The 19,088-nt window shown below is 36.8% G+C and overlaps 1 protein-coding gene across 4 annotated transcripts in view; it reads right to left on the bottom strand.

Moving 5' to 3' along the window:
* Window positions 1-19,088, bottom strand: part of TBC1D22A (TBC1 domain family member 22A) — a 188,755-nt gene that overhangs the window by 70,255 nt on the left and 99,412 nt on the right. For 3 of the 4 annotated variants that reach the window (XM_075024915.1, XM_075024918.1, XM_075024917.1), the window contains exon 11: window positions 11,395-11,522. In XM_075024915.1, coding sequence (XP_074881016.1) covers window positions 11,395-11,522 — 128 coding nt within the window. Of the gene's footprint in view, window positions 1-6,439; window positions 6,538-11,394; window positions 11,523-19,088 lie in introns of those variants that run through there. The other variant, XM_075024919.1, reaches the window with a different exon arrangement.

The following is a 19,088-nucleotide window of genomic DNA, read 5'->3' as shown; positions in this document are numbered from 1 at the left end:
GGCACTGCTGAGAAGTTTACAAATATAAACTTAATTCAGAAACTAAAGGAATACATGGGGACTAGAGATGCTAATTTTAAAACTACCTTTGAAATGACAGAAAAGTGTTATGAAAGTCTGATATGTACAGAATCTAAAAGATGCACAAAATTAAAGAGCATATGTAGATGTGAGTAAGGCAATTCTTCCTTTCTCTCTTCCTGTGTAGCAACATAATTCTCTTTCAGACTTTGGTCTTTAAGAACAATATTAATTTTAATAAAGCTTTCTTCTAGAAACACTGACTACGTCAAAGTAGCTAAGAAGCAAAACAAACTATTTTCTAGACTGTATCTAACATTCTATTATCATACTATAGAGTCATGCATCAAGATCCTGATCAATAAAGCACTTCAGAGCACATGCTTAATTAACTAAATTCATGAGTTGTTCTACTGAAGTCAATAAGATTACTCACATTCTTTAAGCATAAGAGAAAGTACTTTAAGTCATCCTCTCTGCATTCACAGTCAAATTCCATTTAGACACAGAAAAATTACCATGTATTTCAACAGTACTGGAAGCTGCCTTAAGAACTTGAAGCTAAAAAAATCTATAGGCTTCCCTATGCATATCACTCAGTTTTGATTTTGTATGGGCTTTGCACATCTAAATACCTTCCTCATAGAGTAGTGTGGCTACATATCTTTTTCCTTCTTTTATTTTCCACAGTGAATCTTCGCTGGTGTCAATGAAAGCTACCAAAGAAAAATGGGCAAAAATTTGCAATATGCAAACATATTTGCAATCCACACTTACTTATGTTAAAAACAGTTGATCTAGTGGCCCAGAATTTCACATGATAAAAAAGTCCTTTTGCATATTATGAAAGGAATTTTAACTCACTTTTTGCAGAAATTCAGAAAGCTTCTATTCTGAGATTAAGATTTCTAAATTTTAATGTCTACAAGCATGTTGTGTACTTAAGCTACACAGGCAATGAAGATGTAGTCAATATGTTCAATGGAGCCTAAAACAGGATTCAGCTGACCAGCCACTCTAAGCCATAACTAATCCCTCTCTAGGCTCCTCTGAGTTTATTTACTAGGCCTCCATCAGCTATCATGGAACCTTAAGATACCTGACACAGCAATACACATACACACAAACTTACAGTAAGACACCTATATTTTTGCATTTGTATCTCAAACTGAACCCCACCTCTGCTGTTCACAGTAAGCCCACAGGTAGGAAGGCCAGAGACTAGGAACCTCAGAGTTCCAGATCTGACAGACCTCTAAACACAGAAGTTCCCATGTATTGGCGAGTAATATGCAAACCCATTCAAAGGCATGCTAGATAATAACTTCAAATTTTATGGGGAGTCATATTTAAGCATCTCATACAGGCAGCTACTGTCAGTTTTATAATTGCTAGCGGAAGTGCATATTTCTCGGAGTTCAGGTAAACACCACTATACAGGCATTTACACACAAGAAGTAACCCAATACGCATCTCTCATGGTCCCCAACAGGCTCTGCTGTACCACAGAATTCAAGCAGGGATATATGAAGTGCCAAGACTGATTCTTCCTGCAAAGATAAGACAGAATGTGAAAATAAAGACAAGGCTAAGCAGATGAGATGTATTAAGTGATATGGCTAAGATCCCAATTAGGAGAGGTAAAGGGCTGGCACAGGTATAAAGCTGACTTTATTTGATGGAGGAAGGAAATTAACTTTTTTTTTTTTTTTTTTTTTAAATCCTTGTTGGAGCAAAACATACAAGACAGGATGGGGGAAGGTGGGGATCTGAATGTGCATACTGCTGTATGCAAGACTGTAGTCCAGCTCAAAATCAGGACCTGCTTAGTCTGCTTTCACTGGGCCTTTGGGAACCCTGTGTCTCAATACGAAACTGCAAAATAAATAGGAACAACTGACAAACTAGACCTGGATGATCAACAAAAGAGTACCGTTGTATATACGTATCATTATAATTCTACAAATAGCATTTGGCTTTCTTATTTTCTAGGAGAAAACCTGAGAGCTTATATAAATGTGTGTGAATGTGAATAAGTGTATTTTAAGGTCACATTGAAAAGCTGAATTATTGTTTAAGAAACTTGGTTCTTCTCTATTGTGCACATAATCCTTACACACATTAAAGACTGTACATAAAGTTATATATACTGTTCAAGATAAAGACGTCCGGGTCTTTTTTTGAATAACATTCTTACCTTCTTATTCTTTGAGTTTTATGTTATCTCAGATTGCACTTAGCACAAGATAAACAATAAGAGGTCACAGACTTCAGGGCTATACCACTGAAATATAATTGCCTGCCACAATAAAGTCCTAATGAGGACAGCTGTTGTCAATGGGAGGTTGCCTTGGCAACAAAGTTATGCCAGAAGATAACTATCCATGTAGTAGAAGGTGATGACACTCAGTTGCCTGACCAAGATGCAAAAAGTATAAAAACTTTTCAACTGCTCAAGTCGAAGGGAAGCTTTATGCATCAGGAATCTACTGACATAGAGGAAAATACTGACTTGCTGAACACAAAAGGATCTAGAAACTCCCCCAAAAATGCAGAGTTAGAATAAGGACATTTTGTTTAAACAGGAACATGTTTAGATTGCCAGTCTTGCAAGTAAAACTTCCTTCGCTCATGTGTTCATGTCTTCCTGTGGTGTCCAAGAACTAAATTTGATTTAAATCATACTTTTAGATTTACTTTTAAAGGAAACAATGTGAAAGGGTGCTTGTGCTCTTGAGTTATAGTGAAAGAGTGTGAGATCAAGGCTGGGTTCAGTAAACAGCAAGATGGTGAATTTCAGCTCTCTGGTAGGAAGTTTAAAAAAAAAAAAAAAAGTGGCAGAATCAAAGGGAGAGGCATTTCCTGAGTACGGGCTCCAGAGGCCACTGACACTGTTTAATCCAGGAGCTGGTTCTCTGATGGTATATGGCAGGTGGACAAGAAGAGTCACTACCAAATCACACAGTATTTTTACCTTTATTTCCTAAGAAAACTAAACTCACGTTTTATGTCTGGGCAGGAAAGGTTATATCCCACTACGTCTGTCTCCCCTGCTCCAGAAACATTTAACCCACTGGCCAGTTTCAATCAAATTGACAAATGCCTAGAAATCTTAAAGACACGATTCTACCCATGTGTTAGTAATTGGGTATTAAATATTCAGATGTCCAGGCACTTTTACCAAGGCCACTAGGCAAGACTCTAAAATTAAGTTGTTGTTGAAAAAGAGAGGAAGTGTTCATGAACTAAAAGGATAAAAATAATGGAGTAGGATCTGTGTTGCTCACTAAATTACTAAGTGGTCTTGAAAAACAATAGTCTGGTAGAGATGAAAAATTATCCAGGATAGCTTTTACTGGTAAAAAAATAAAGCTGGCTGCAAAAAGTTGCAGAAAGCTGTCGAGCCACTGAATAATAAAATGGCAAATTAAATTCTGTCTGGATATACACACAGAGGGAAAAACTCTGTAAAGCATACACATCTGATGTTGTCCTTGACATTAACCATTAAGACTGGACTAAGCTGGACTAACTACAGTTACTTGAAAGCACTCATATTAAACAGGAGAAAAGGCATGAGAAATTGTAAGTACAGAAATAAAGAAAGAAATAGAAAACAACTTCATCTCACTTTATGAATCTATGGTGTGCTCATCTCTTAAAGAAGTTTGTTTAGCATATGACAGAAACAAAATTTATCATAAAACTATAAAGACTACAGAGAAGAAAGGTAAGCACAAAAAGTGCATGAAATGGCTTCTATAAGTACAGAAATTTTCAGCTTGGAAAAGGAGTGATTGCATACAGAGACAGAAAACAGTTTTGAAGCAGGTGATGGGGAAAAAGTGAATAAAGAATGATTTGACACAATTTCTCATAATCAAAGAAATAAGTGGAAGTGAATTCAAAAGAATCTTTTGTTAAATCAAAGAAGGAGAATTTCTTTTCACACTGCATAAAGAAATTGCAAAAAAATCACTGACAGGATGTTTTAAACTATAGATTTTAAAACAATTAGATACATATTTAATAATACTCAATGGGCATTTTTGTAAAAAAATGCATAACAGATAAAGATATAATAAAGCTTCTGAGTAGTAGAAGATGGGAGAGTATATAACTTCCCCACTCTTTTGCTCTCGCTCTGAATGTTTGTTGTTGTCCACTTAACCTAACCTGGTTCAAGGATCTTTATGGTCCAAAAAATGCTTTGTATAAAAAAAGAAAAAAGACCAGACCACTGAGACAGTGAGAGGTCTTATGCTCCTGCTGAAGAAAATGACAAGAACAATTGTCTACTTAATATTATGGGCTTAATATGGAAAAGAGATGTTAGAACTGCCATAAAAAGAAAAATATTCCTGGCCATGAAAAATTAAACCTGCTTTCAGTAGATGTATTGTGAGTTTCTTGTCTCAGGTGGCTTAAGGCTTTGATTTAGACCAAAGTAGTAATAATATCTCTCTTGTACAGATGCTCTGGTGTCTGTTGAGAAATGCACTCCTATTTCAACTTTAATCGATTTTTTTTTTTTAAATAAATACTAATCACAAGACACCTCAACTGAAAAACAGACTTAAATTATTCTCGTGTTCAGGGAGTCAAAATCTCTGATTGAGTCCATGTAAAAAATGGAAACACAGGAAAAAAACTGTAACTGTATTTTTGAACATTTCTTAAACTTCAGTGACTGATGGCCAGACACATAACATTATTACATGTAAACTTTTTCCCTCCCCTCTTTTCTCTCTCTCTTTTTTTTTTTTTCAGCAGGAGGTGGTTGTGTTGAAATTTTTGTAACCAAATTTTTATTTTAATATGTTCCTGGAGTTAGAACTCTACTTTTACATTTAGATAAAGAGAAAACCTGTGCTTCTGCAGTGTTTCATAACCTTCAAGAAGATTTTTTGGGTCCTCAGCACTACTGGAAAATGATACCAATGTTGTTTATTAAATATAACAGTCTACTTTTAAAAAAAATCCCCTTGATCAAAAGCTAGTAATGAGCTACATGAATGATACCAACAAATAAGTGGGAAACAAAAATGTCTGTTACCATATTGGTCAATAGACTATATGAGGTCCAACATGAAATACATGACAATAAAAATGAACACTAAGTCAAAGACAGGGAAAATAAACTTCACCCCTCTTTGAAGAGGGAAAGGCTATAAATGGCTGGTCAATTACATGTGATAATACTTGGTCTAATGAAGGTACACTTACCTTTTCCAGAAAAATGAGATAACTTTTATTTTGAGAAAAGGAAGCATTAGTCTCCTGGATGAAGAAAGATTAAATTTCAAGGAGGGAAAAATACATTTTTCTGGACTCACTTGCAGGATTTCAGGAAGAGAGGCATAAGCCAGTAGGTTCTACCAGTAATACGTGCTCCCTATTGAAGTTTGTCTAACGGATTCAACCTGAGAAATGTACTATCTACCAAGAACGAAAATCTTCTCAGGAAAAGACAGCAAATAAGCTGGAAAAGGACAAGAAATCATTCTGGGTTAACACTAGGGTTCGAATCACAGCTCTGCTTTCTCATCCTCTCTCCCTTGCACTGGCTGTGGTACTCATCAGCCCCCTCACTGGGCTAATCTGAAGAAAACTAACAGATACTGCCAAGGAGCAGGGGCTAACAGGAACTAAGAAAAAAAACTATTTCAGCAGCGAGACAATAAATCAACCACCAGTATTGTCCAATTCCACCAGTGTTATTATTTGCTTTTTCCTATACCTTTTGTAAATCTCTGTAACTATTTTGCATTTTACATGGTAGGATTCTGTAACTGTTTTGCATTTTACACGGTAGGATTATACACTTTAATTTGCATTTATTTTCCATGGTAAGCCTTAAGATATCTTGGTAACACTAAAGTGTTCCTCTCACAAGAACAGGGTAAAGCTGTAAAGTAGGACAGCAGGGCACTGTAAACAGTAGCTATCTCACCTGCCTGTTTTGGTGTAGCCAATGAGTCTGAGCGTGTGACTCATTTCAACTACATCAGCCTACTGGTGGGCTGGCAATACAGCAGTCAGCTAAATGGTACTAAACAAAAAGGCTTCCTGGTGGGAGAAAATATTAGGCTGTACACTTGAACTCTAAACATTCACAGGACACTTGCCACCTTGTATTTAAAATTGAAAACTAATATACGTAGCTGCTACGATTCTTTTCATTTCCACCCCCCCACCCCCAAGCAAGTTTTTAGCTATGGAACTTGTGTCAGAGTCTCTTCTGCAAATTATGTACTACTACAGTTACTTACACAGAGAAATCACTGCACAAAAGACAACACAAAAAGGTAATTTATGTAAGCACATCAGATCAGAAGGAAAACACTGTAATGAAAAATACATGCACTCCATTCTACATGAAAAGTAAATAAAATGAAGTACTTACATGCCAATGAAAATTCTTATCGTATTTAAAACAGCAGTCAGTATAACACCATGTTATCTTGTATCAGGATGATTTGATGGCATTGTTAAAGACTTACTTCCAGCTCCAAACTGCCCAGAAATCAAATGTAGTTTTGAACTCAATATTTAGGCAGCTTAAAATACTGATAGTTAAAACTAAACACTGCTCTGCTCTAAGTATTGGTATATAACCACTGACTTTCAAGACCTGTATTGCCATTTCTAGTAAAGGATGAAGATCTTAGACTGGATGCCATCACTGTAATGGCACTGCTTCCTCCGCCCCCCAACAGAGAAGTATGCAGCTACTTCAACACAGTGGCTCTTAAAAGTGCCTGTCGTGGTTTAACAAGGACAACACACATTTTTAAGAAATAAAATAAACCCAAAGAAAAACTTGATGCAAACTTCAATAAAATGTCTTAAACTGAAGCAAGGATACTTTCTGAGGTTTTGATAGTAAACATTTAAAAGATTTTTCTAGAGTAGAACAGTACAGATGCTGAGCATGGAGACATCCCCAACATTTCTAATACAATATATTGAATATTTTAAGTCAGAGTTAGAAGCCAACAAAAGTCAGTTTCAAATACACAAAGCAATCTTTAAATTAGTGTCAAAACGCCCCTCTGGCAAGGAACAAATATAAAACTAACTTGCATTTCATAAATCTATAGAAATATGTTAAACACTTATATATCCTGAATAATTCAGCCATCATGCTATCCCATTTTACCAATCCTTTATGCCAAAAAAGATGACAAAATGTAAGACAAAAGACAAGAGACAATAAAAAGATAAAACTGAGGTCTTAAGTTACACTATTTTGGTTTGCAGAATCTTTCACACTTGACAAAGTCTATGAACATTCATATTAATCAGTTCTACAGATTTCCATTTTGAAAGAATTTACAAGGTATTTACAGCATTCATCTTTAAAAAAAAAACAAAACCAAAACAAACCAACAAAAAAACAATAGTAAAGCCTGAATCAAGTGAAAAAGTGGGATAATTCATTAAAATGTAATTCAGGTTAACGAATAAACCAAACTAAATATTTATGGCTAAGAAGCTCTCACAACATTTCCTTTGTAAGCAAGATACATAATGTCTTTAATTTTTCTACTTTACAAAGTCCTGCTACAGAAGACAGTGATATATTTTAATGGATTTCATAGATACAGTTGCAGAATACCAGAGTATTTACTGGTGAGAATTTGGGAACCTTTCCAAATTTCCCTTCCCCTCAACTCTAACTAGCTCAAGTACAGGTATTATACATTCAATGATTTACTTCACAGAGCCTAACAAATGACTGATGAATCCTAAATTAAACTAGACAGAAAATATGACACCAGCCTGAGTACCTTTGCTACTGTACATACTGAGACAGAGGTGGACATCATTTAAATCTCCAATCCTATTCTCACTGAAGTCAATGGAAGAACCACAACAAAGTTTGAGAGACAGAATGTGATTCTAACAACTCCAGACAACTACAGTTATCTATCGCACTAGGAAATATATAACAGCAGACTATTTAAGTGTGCTGTCATTCCTCTGAAAAGCCCTGCTGCAGTTCATGAGAAAATGGGGCCTGCTCTGAGAATGACCAATCTGGAATTTAAACTGGAGACAGCACAATATTTATCTTTCCACTGCAAACAGAGGAAAACACGCAGCTCAGTGAGACAAAGCATTATTTCAGCTTTGATGGGGAGACAGGAAGACAAAGGAGACAACACTTTTTTCTGTGAAAACATCATCAACAGGATCCTCTCTTTCAAAAGAGGCCACTGTTCCCTAATCCTTGGGAGGGGAAGGAAGCCATCCACCATCACCCTGGATTTCTGCAGGAAATGGGGGAGCCAGAATGCACCCGCAGTGCAGACATAAAGGAATTCGACAGTCCTGCCTGTCTTCCCATTCCTTCCGCATGAAGGAATCGGACTGTCCCACCTATCCTGACCCTCCTGTGCCATTCCTGAATCATGCCACATGCTGGCATCAAGCTGCCTGTAAACAGTGCCTTGCAAAATGCCCATCCTTTCCCGTGAGCCGTAAGGTAGGTAAAGTCTGAGCAAAAGCATCACATCAGCAGTGTCAGGATGCCTGTAGTCCCTGCTGTGACTAATATTACATTGCAACATGATTAGCTCACCTTCTCTCTGAACTTATACTGCAGTTAAAGGTATTTCTGTTTACAGTAGTTGGAGAATATCATGGGGGAAAAGTCAGTATATGCACATCCTGAGTAGCCACTAAAATGGCAGAAGGCATAGGTGTGGAAATCTAAGGAGAATCCCCATGTTTTCCTACTTTTCTGCTTTAGGACACATGAGGTACCAAAAGCAAGCCTGGTAACAGCATCATCAGCCTTTGAGTACAGTGAGAAAAGCAGTTAAGCATCTACCCAGGCCCTTGAAATTATTAGTAGGATTGGTCCTTCCATCTGTATCTGGAAAGCTACATTTCTTTCAAAAATAAGATCCCCTATTATATTTCTGCCTTTACAAATTGTACATCTCTCTTTCAAATCCAACATAACGGGGTCCATCCATAGCTAGACCCTCTGAAAAACTTCTTTACCAACGTATGTCTAAATGACATTTTGGCCTATAGCAGGCTTTACAGTCAAAAATATGAATCAGAAGATAAAACTAACCGAACAAATTCCATCTCTAAAGTGTTTTCCATTTGGAAAGCAGCACTGCTAATACAGTTGTAAATGATTAAGTTAGAAATCATACACAACAGAATGGCTTAGTGACAAGTTATTTGTGTAAATATCTATAATGTTATTGCTTAACACTTTACCAAAAACTTTGCACAAACTTTACCAGCTCTTGTAGGTTCACTGCATTTATCATCCATACTATCAGGTTGATGAGATCCATATTATAAGTAGATAATAAGTTAGGTATAAGCACAACTGAAATCTGATAAACAACTTGTGGAATTATTCGAGGTTGTTTCAGAAAAAGGGTTGGTAATGTAGGTGACTGCCTATATTAAGATATCCTTACTGGTTTTAAATACACTGTTCACCAAGAAATGCATGCAGAACAGTCTGCTAAATAACAAAACCTAGGAAACAGTACAGATCTGCTGCACCTGCCAAAGCAAAACACGGAATTACTTCTTAAGCATGTTTAATATACAAAAATAATCCCACTCTAGTTATAAGAATCCCATTTAGGTATTTAAGTATAAGAAAACTCAATTTAAAAGATACAGATTTATATTGGATTTCCAAGTGTAAGTATTACAATTTTAAATACTACAGAGAACTACTGTAATATAGCAGAATTTGTTAAAAATCAGAATTAATAATCAGAACCACTTATTATGGATAAAGATCCCATTGAAGGGAGAGGTGCCTATGGGCTAGCAATGAGAAAGGGTTCCTTTCAGCATGGCAACAGTTAGTTTGAGAAAATAACCACATGCTTAGTCTTCAAAAGAAATTTCTCAACATTATCATAGAATCATAGCTCACAGATGAGCTCAAAGTGAAGTTTGGGCAAAACCAGCTATTTCTTGGGCACATATGGATGGTTAGCTGGATTAAGGAAGAGCTTTTACATTATTTTAGCACACTGATGAGACTAATGATCAAGTACCAAATGCAGTGCTAGAGTTAGCATGGCAAAAAAACCTTCCAGAGTTAGAAATGCAGCAATAGCCAAAAATTATTCAAAATGAGAGAAATTAGCTATACTGAAACAATCATTCAGTTTATCAGAAAGATCTTATAAAGAATAAATATCTTCCACTGCAAGAAAATGCCAGGTAATAGCAGATATTAAAATGAATAACATATGTTATAATGAGACAAAGCAGGTAAAAGGACCCCACATGGAACAATAGCTAAATTCAATTCAGGAATTTGTTGAAGATGAACAACCAAATAAAACCTGCAAGGATACCACCTCTTCGGATAGATTAACAGTAGAAGTGATAGATCTCTCATTTCTTAACATTTTCTTATCAGATTTGGATACCATTCTACAAAACACACTTCACTGAAACAACTTACTGGACTCATTAAATGAATAGCAAGCAATTCTTAACCCTCTATTAGGGATCTAGATAGATTATCTAACTGGACAATATGGCACTAAAGTGTATGAAACTAACTAAACTGCTACATAATGACTAGATGGAAAGACACTGATATTTAAAGATGTTATGTCTCTTTACAAGACAAATTATGAGTTATTCACATATTTACAGTTGAAAACTCTTATGGAATTTAAAGTATTTTTATTTTTCTTCCTTTTTCTTTTTTCATTAACTTTAACAACAAAGATAGATAAGGATATAGCATTTAAATACGTAATAAAAAAATTGCAACCAGAAGGTACTGGAACATCAAGTAACAGAACTAAGAACGAGTAAACAGTTTTTCTCTGATATCAATTCCTTCACTTGACAGTCAGGCAAGAAATTACTGAGGAAAAATAATTACCTCAACTAGAGGTCAGTAACATAAGGAGTTTTGTCTGGACAAACAATAAGACAGAAGATACGACAGAAGGATGAATGCTAAGAACTGGAGATTGGAAGCTAGTATTGGATTAAGTAGTTTAGCAGATGGGCAGTAAGAAGCCTGGAACTCAGAACTGATGGAGGGCATTGATTAAACACAATTCAATGTTTTGGTTCTCTGAAGAGACAGAAGGCAATATTGACATTAACCCATGCTTTGAGTGAGTGTTCATTTTAGTACTATAAATTATCATGACATCAAGTGCTTGGTTTTGAAGGGCAAGAATACCGAAGACATCAAATGTTTCTAAGTGGTAATGATCACTGAAGGCTTTTTCTCTTATGATGATTCTCAGATGACACTAAAACAAAAAGTTCAAGGAAAAAACACACACAAACATACTGGCATGTCCAAAACACATTATCAGAGTTATGGAGGTTTAAAAAAGTACTTACTTGGTATGTGTCCCATAACCTGATGGTACACCGTAAAGGGACTTCCCTCATCAGCAAGTTATTCATCCAACGGAAAGCAAATTGCAAGTATTTCACCTCATGCTGATCCAAGTGCCTATGAACTTGTTCTGAAGACAGAATAAACAGACATTTTACTGCAACTTTTCTGAAGTCCTTAAGTATCAAATACATTGTCTGAATAAAATACTCCTCCGATCTCAAGCAAATAAAATGTGGCAGTGCATGCAAACTCTTACAACTGAATGAAAATCCCCAAAATAGAAATTACTAGTTAAACATTACGTTGGATTTATTTTTCTGCCTCTAGATGGCTTAAACAACTGCTCTCAGTTGTGCTATCTAAGAAAAGATTAAGGTCAGAGCTTTACAATATACCACAAAAAAATATACAAAGTTAGAAAGTGAAATGATTAGGTGCATATACCCTCACTAATTTCTTAGGCTACAAATTATTTGGGGTAAGGAGACAAGAAACAAGGTATGTAAATAACATAATGGCTTCCAAAAATAGTGTTGGTAATAAAAAGAAGACAACATTAAATTAACAAGGCAAAGAAATATAAGTAAAGTACATGTAAAGGTTGCATTCAACTGAGACAAAAAAGTGAGATTAATGTGTAGGAAACACAGTTAGCAAATTTAAGTAATTTGCAGCTTAAATAATTTCTTGGTATAACAAATAAATACAAATAAAAACCAGTACAAATCAACAGTTTCTAAAGCAGTACTCATACACGCTGTGTTTATTGTAGCATGTTTACTATTTGAAAGCTGTGATAATCACTTGCATGGGTTATGAGCTAACAGAACTAATCTACTACATGGCTTTTATATATTTAGTAGAATTTACTCCAAAAAGGATCACAGACATTCTGTTAACAGGTTTTAGCTAACAGGCTCAAGTATGACATTGGCATGGTGTAAATGACAAATACTGCAGAAATGCTAATGTCTTATTTTGGATACATTTATTACAAGAAGTCTTTGTTAAAGCCTAAATAAGACATTCCTACTGTCTGTCTTTATACAAACACATTCTTGGGAGATTTTGCTATCCGGATCATCTTTCATCCACATTCACAGAGACGTATTATCAGCTAAAACAATGAGTGCATGATGATCTTACAAATTTTACATTTCTCAGAAAGATCTAAAAAGACACTGAAATTCTAAATGAACAAAAAAAATAATCCAAACAGTATGGTAGCACTGTTACAGGAAACTTTACTTAAAGATTAAGGTAACAGATGTTAAATTACACTAAATTATAATATAGACTGAAGTTGTTCAAATCTTTTTTTTTTTTCTCAAGATGTATTTTCTGGCTATATGAAAGTGTCAGCCAATATGATACAGTTCTTTCAATATGGAAGCAAGAAGCAGAAATTTTTTAATTTTAAAAACAATCAACAGTGAGCTTTTTTAAAAATAAGATCAGTCACAACACATTACACCAAAGATCCACATATGACAACATTCTGTTCCCAGTGGTGTCTGAAAACAAATACCCATGGAAGTGTATAAAGCACAGGTATTTCTCCATGGCACTTCTCAGCCTATACCCATGTGTGGCTAAAGCACTCTTCAGCAGACCTGGTATCTATATTTCTAAAGTCATATCCTTCTGTAATATAAATATACGCAAATATATAAAACCGTATGTACATCTTAAAACTATCTGTTACCTCTCCTGGGAACTTTTTAAAGTTGTAGCTGTATATAAAGACGTGTCAATCTGTAAACGATTCATTTCATTTCTAGGTATAACACTAATCGGCCAACTAGATACTTCTGCTATACAATAGACTGAACTGCTACTATGGGATGTGAAAAGGTAGAGAATGAGGGTGGAGAGGTAATGATCTTATGCTCTTTTAAGTGATCTCATCAAGTCTTGGATAATCCCTCTCCTCCTCTGTCATTACGTGTACAAGAAAAGTACTACAGCATTACCACTGTATGTTATGCCTACATATTGTTGATATTTCTAAAACTACATGAGAACTCTGTGATGGATTTTCCACTACCTGTAATAGCCTCAGCCTTCCAGTCTCAAAACCCTGTGACTAATCTTTGTCCTTCCCTACAAACCTAATGTCCTCCCATCACCTTCACACCCTTCTTTTCCAGGCTTTCTGCAAAAATCATCAGCTGCTCCGGCTGGGAGACATCAGTAAATATCAACGCTAGTTCTGAGCTCTGCATAAAGTGAGCAACATGTGCAAATGCAATGACTATCTAGCCGCCACTCCAAACACAACAGCTAACTGTGGGCCTTACTCTGCAGCCCTTCCTCAGCAGCACTGCTAATCTGGGTCAGTTTTGGTTGGTTGTTTTTTAAAGAATCAACTAATGAGCTTTATAAAAGTCATGGAATTCTGCACAGCGGAGACTCTTCTCCCTCTGTAAAGTGCTGATAAAGCAAGTCCTCACCTTGAAAAGTTATTGGAAGCAGAAGACAGATGTGGTAATTACATATGTTCTGTAACCTTAGAGAAATAGGCTTAAAAATGAAACAAAGCAGTTTATATGTAGAAGTCTACATTTTGAAGACAGTATAAGATTCAGAAGCCTCTGTATTTTCATTTTCCACACAGAGGCCTTGCATGCCTCTAACTTCTAAACATTTAGGTTGGAATAGAATAGAAGAGTTGGAAGGGGCCTACAAAAATCATCTAGTCCAACTGCCTGGCCAAAAGCTAAAGCATGTTATTAAGGGCATTGTCCAAATGCATTAAAAAAACACTGACAGGCATGGGGCATCAACCTCCTCTCTAGGAAGCCTGTTCCAGTGTTTGACCACCCTCTTGGTAAAGAAATGCTTCCTAATGTCCAGTCTGAACCTCCCCTGGTGCAGCTTTGAACTATTCCCATGTGTCCTATCACTGGATCCCAGGGAGAAGAGCTCAGCACCTCCCTCTCCACCTCCCCTCCCTCCTCAGGAAGCTGTAGAGAGCAATAAGGTCAACCCTCAGCCTCCTTTTCTCCAGACTAAACAAGCCCAAAGTCCTCAACTGCTCCTCACAGGACATGCCTTCCAGCCCTTTCACCAGCTTTGTTGCCCTCTGCTGGACACATTCAAGAACCTTCACATCCTTCTTAAATTGTGGGCCCAGAACTGCACACAGTACTCAGGGTGAGGCCACACCAACATTGAATACAGTGGGACAATCACCTCTTTTTGACTGGCTGGTTATACTGTGTTCAAGGCACCCCAGGATGGGGTTTGCCCTCTTGGCTGCCAGAGCACACCCCTGACTCCTGTTGAGCCTGCTGTCGACCAGCACCCCCAGATCCCTTTCTGCAGGGCTGCTCCCCAGCCACTCCTCTCCCCATCTATACTTTTGTCCGACTTTACTCCATCCCAAGTGCAAAATCTGGTATGTGTTCTTGTTAAATTTTCAAATGTTAAATAAATCATTGATGATTGCCCAATGCTCCAATCTATCTAGATCCCTCTACAAGGCCTCCTCCCAGACTGGTATCATCATCAAACCTGCTAATGGTGCATTCAACTCTTGCATCCAGATCACTGATAAAAATATTGAACAGAACCAGCCCTAGAAGTGAACCTTGAAGGACGCCGCTGCTGACCGGTCGCCAGCCAGATGTAGCCCCATTAACTACAACCCTTTGAGCTCTGCCCTTCAGCCAGAAGGCTCCTTCTTCCTCCAGCGTAGCATTATTAGGTCAGTTATTCAGGACAAATACAGAATTACTATAGTGTATCTGCCTTTGCTCTAGGCAAATTTTGCTGCAAGTTAAATATACTCAAGTGAGATACTAAGTTAAAATTTATTTTTTACATGTCACATTTAGATACCTATATTGCAGACTACTATAATTAGATAATCCACTACACATCAAGCAGGATGCAAAAAAAGTTTTATTTCTAACGGAAGTTACTAACTCGCAAACATTTTTGTTCTTCACACAGCAGAAAAATTTCATTTGGTTGCTTGCAGCCATTGAAAGTAAGTAATGAAGAACAATTAATTGTGCCAGTTGTGATATTTCAATTACAGGTGTTAATAGGCATAATGAATTTCTTGAAAGTTGCTTTCTAGTCTAACAAGTTGAAAAACAGACTACTAAACTCCGTGCTTTTTATACAATTGATGCAAGACTGGAATAGAAGATGCATTGAGTAAAAAAGCTAATTATTCTGACTTTGTAAGTAATCGTGAGCAAAGGCTATTTTGCTGATAAGGGTAATTTGGACAGTCATAATCTAAATTTAAATTTTCCATTTCAATGAAAATAAGTACATGTGTGCAATGAACAAGCAAGATATATAATTACTGTAAGCTTTCAGACTTCCAAGTATTTTATAAAAAATACTTCTACTGCATTTTTTGATAATAAAATTATTTTACAGTTTTTAAAAGAAGATAGTTCTTAAACAAAAATTCAAAAGAAAGAAGAGTTATATTTAATAAGATTCCCAATACTTTCAATAAATCTATATATAAAGTTTTGGTGGAGCAAGTCTTCTGATTAAAAAATAAAATACATTATACAGATGCATTCCAAAGTAGCATACTGCCAAAAAAATGTATTTTGTACATAAAAAGCATTTATAGCTATTTATAATTTTAATAAATATACTTATTGGATATATTAGTTTGAATGATCACATTTAGCCACATTAAAAAAAAGCTTCTCATGGTAGAAGGGCCTATACACATAAAATATTTATTGTTAATGTTTAATGTCAGCTTCTTATGCTGTTTTACTGATTTCAAAATTGAAGTTGTATGTGACTACAGAATCACAAACTAAAGCCACACTTAAGGACAGAAATAACCTGTACTAAAGCACGACTCAACTGCTGTCCTGACTGGGGGATACTGTTAGAATGAGAGCATAGACAAGTTACATATAAGCAAAAAGGAACCACAAAATAGTAAAATTATGCATGAACTGCCAAATTACAGTGGCACAGCATGGTGCCACTGTATCCATCTGTATAATTTATTACTTCAGAATACTAGCCTTATGGTGTTGCCCTTTAAGATTCCTACCAATCCTAGCAATCTTTTCTGATGTTTGACTTTAGACGTAGTTTTGACATTTTTTTTAATTATTTAAAATTCATTTTTTACTCGTATTTCATACCCAGGGCACTTCATTTCTAACTCCATTTTATCAATATTTCATTGTAAATATAAAAAGCATTAATTGTTCAAAAATATCTCAAATGCAGTTAAGTTAAGAATCTCTGATGAATAGGCCTTTTAGTTCAATGAAAGGAAGAAAACCGTATTTCTCATGAACAGCCACACAATTCTTCTTGAAAAGTGTACACTAGCTACAAGAGTAACTCCTCTGGTACCAATCCAAAATGAACAGTAAAATAAGCAGCCAACCTTTGCCACAGAGACTTACTGGCACTGCCATTTACACGCAGTGATGTTTGTGCATTGGTCCTTAACATATGAATACATGGTATAGAAATACGCTAGTGCTCTTGTTTTCCATAGAATCCTAGAATCATTTAAGTTGGAAAAGACCTTTAAGATCATTGGTTCCAACCATTAACCTAACACTGCCAAGTCCACCACTAAACCATGTCCCTAAGTGCCACATCTACACGGCTTTTAAATACCTCCAGGGACGATGACTCAACCACTTCCCTGGGCAGCCTGTTCCAATGCTGGACAACCCTTTCGGTGAAGAAATTTTTCCTAATATCCAATCTAAACCTGCCCTGGCAGAACTTGAGGCCATTTCCTCTTGTCCTATTGCTTGTTACTTGGGAAAAGAGACCAACACCCACCTCGCTACAACCTCCTTTCAGGTAGTTGTAGAGAGCGATAAGGTCTCCCCTCAGCCTCCTTTTCTCCAGGCTCAACAACCCCAGTTCCCTCAGCCGCTCCTCATAGGACTTGTGCTCTAGACCCTCCACCAGCTTTGTTGCTCTTCTCTGGACATGCTCCAGCACCTCAGTGTCTTTATTGTAGCAAGGGGCCTGAAACTGAACACAGTATTCGAGGTGCGGCCTCACCAGTGCCGAGTACAGGGGGACGACCACTTCCCTAGTCCTGCTGGCCACACTATTGCTGATGCAGGCCAGGATGCTGTTGGCCTTCTTGGCCGCCTGGGCACACTGCTGGCTCCTATTCAGTCGGCTGTTGACCAGCACCCCCAGGTCCTTTTCTGCCGGGCAGCTTTCCAGCCACTCTTCCCCCAGCCTGTAGCGCTGCATGGGGTTGTTGTGACCCAAGTGCGGGACCCGGCACTTGGCCTTGTTCAACCTCATACAGTTGGCCCTTGGCCCACCTACCCAACCTGTCCAGATCCCTCTGTAGAGCCTTCCTACCCTCGAGCAGATCAACCTTCCCTCCCAACTTGGTGTCGTCTGCAAACTTACCAACGGTGCACTCGATCCCCTCATCCAGATCACTGATAAAGATATTAAATAGAACTGGCCTCAATACTGAGCCCTGGGGAACACCGCTTGTGACTGGCTGCCAACTGGATTTAACTCCATTCACCATAATTCTTTGGGCTCAGCCATCCCGCCAGTTTTTTACCCAGCAAAGAGGATGCCCATCCAAGCCATGAGCAGCCAGTTTCTCCAGGAGAAAGCTGTGGGAAACGGTGTCAAAAGCTTTACTAATGTCTAGGCCGACAACATTCCAATGGCACTCTAGCAGGATTTTCTTCTTTCTGGACCATGCCAATAAAGGCAAGCATTATAGACTAATCATTCAGAGACCAGCATAATGGAAGACAAGCCAAAGAAATCAAATGGCATGAAGCACTGACACATTTCAGAAAACAATTTCCTCATCTACTACAGCTGAGAATCTCCACTGTCTAATTCTCTTTGTTTTTTAAGTAGACACCTTGTTATTTTTAAAAACAAATGACATTGCAAAGAAATAAATAAATGTCATAATCTATAAACTAAATGATAACACAGGCACCTAATAAGAAAGCATGACACTCAGAAGAGCCATTGTTTCAAAACTTAAAACCTTTTCTTTTTTAAATACATAAAGTCTCTTGCAAAATTAAAATAGGAGCCTGTCTTTATTTTAATTCTCAACTCTTCTGAAAGGTTGATTGGAACTGATTAATAGACCACTGTAATCCAAATTTCTCCTCCTGTCTTCTCTCCATTGGTGAGAAAGATAGAAATCCAGCAACTTTTCAGCTTCAGAATTTGATGGGAATTTGATAGAATTTGTTGTTTTCCTTAGGAAGCAGTTTTGAAAAAAAATTAATCAGTTCAATTTAAAATCCAGACACCTTGCATCCCATGTTAGGTCAAACATAGTAAGAAATTATTATTTATGACTTAACTCACTCAATTTGACAGTTAATGGTGATAATGAAGCTTCAAAACATAGGTTATATCAAATCCATATTTAAATTTTTAAAATGTTCTGTAACAAATAGTCAAAATATTATAATGGTTAGCATTTCATTATCTCATGGTTGATCAGATTTCTCCCATACACTACTGTGCAAACATTTACCTTTTACTAGAGATACCAGTTTGTCAGTTAAGTTTTGCCACTGATCATTAAAAGGATGAATTCTAAAAAAGAAAATCATGTGGTTTAATCTGAAATTCATTCACAAGGGATGTGCTTGCAAGCTTGGAATTTGCCTGACCATTAGATTAAAATCAGTAAACTGCACTGCCACAATTTGTGTGATAC

This window comes from Buteo buteo, chromosome 4, assembly GCF_964188355.1.
Source record: "Buteo buteo chromosome 4, bButBut1.hap1.1, whole genome shotgun sequence".
Taxonomy (NCBI): Eukaryota; Metazoa; Chordata; class Aves; order Accipitriformes; family Accipitridae; genus Buteo; species Buteo buteo.
This window is presented reverse-complemented; position numbering and strand designations above follow the sequence as displayed.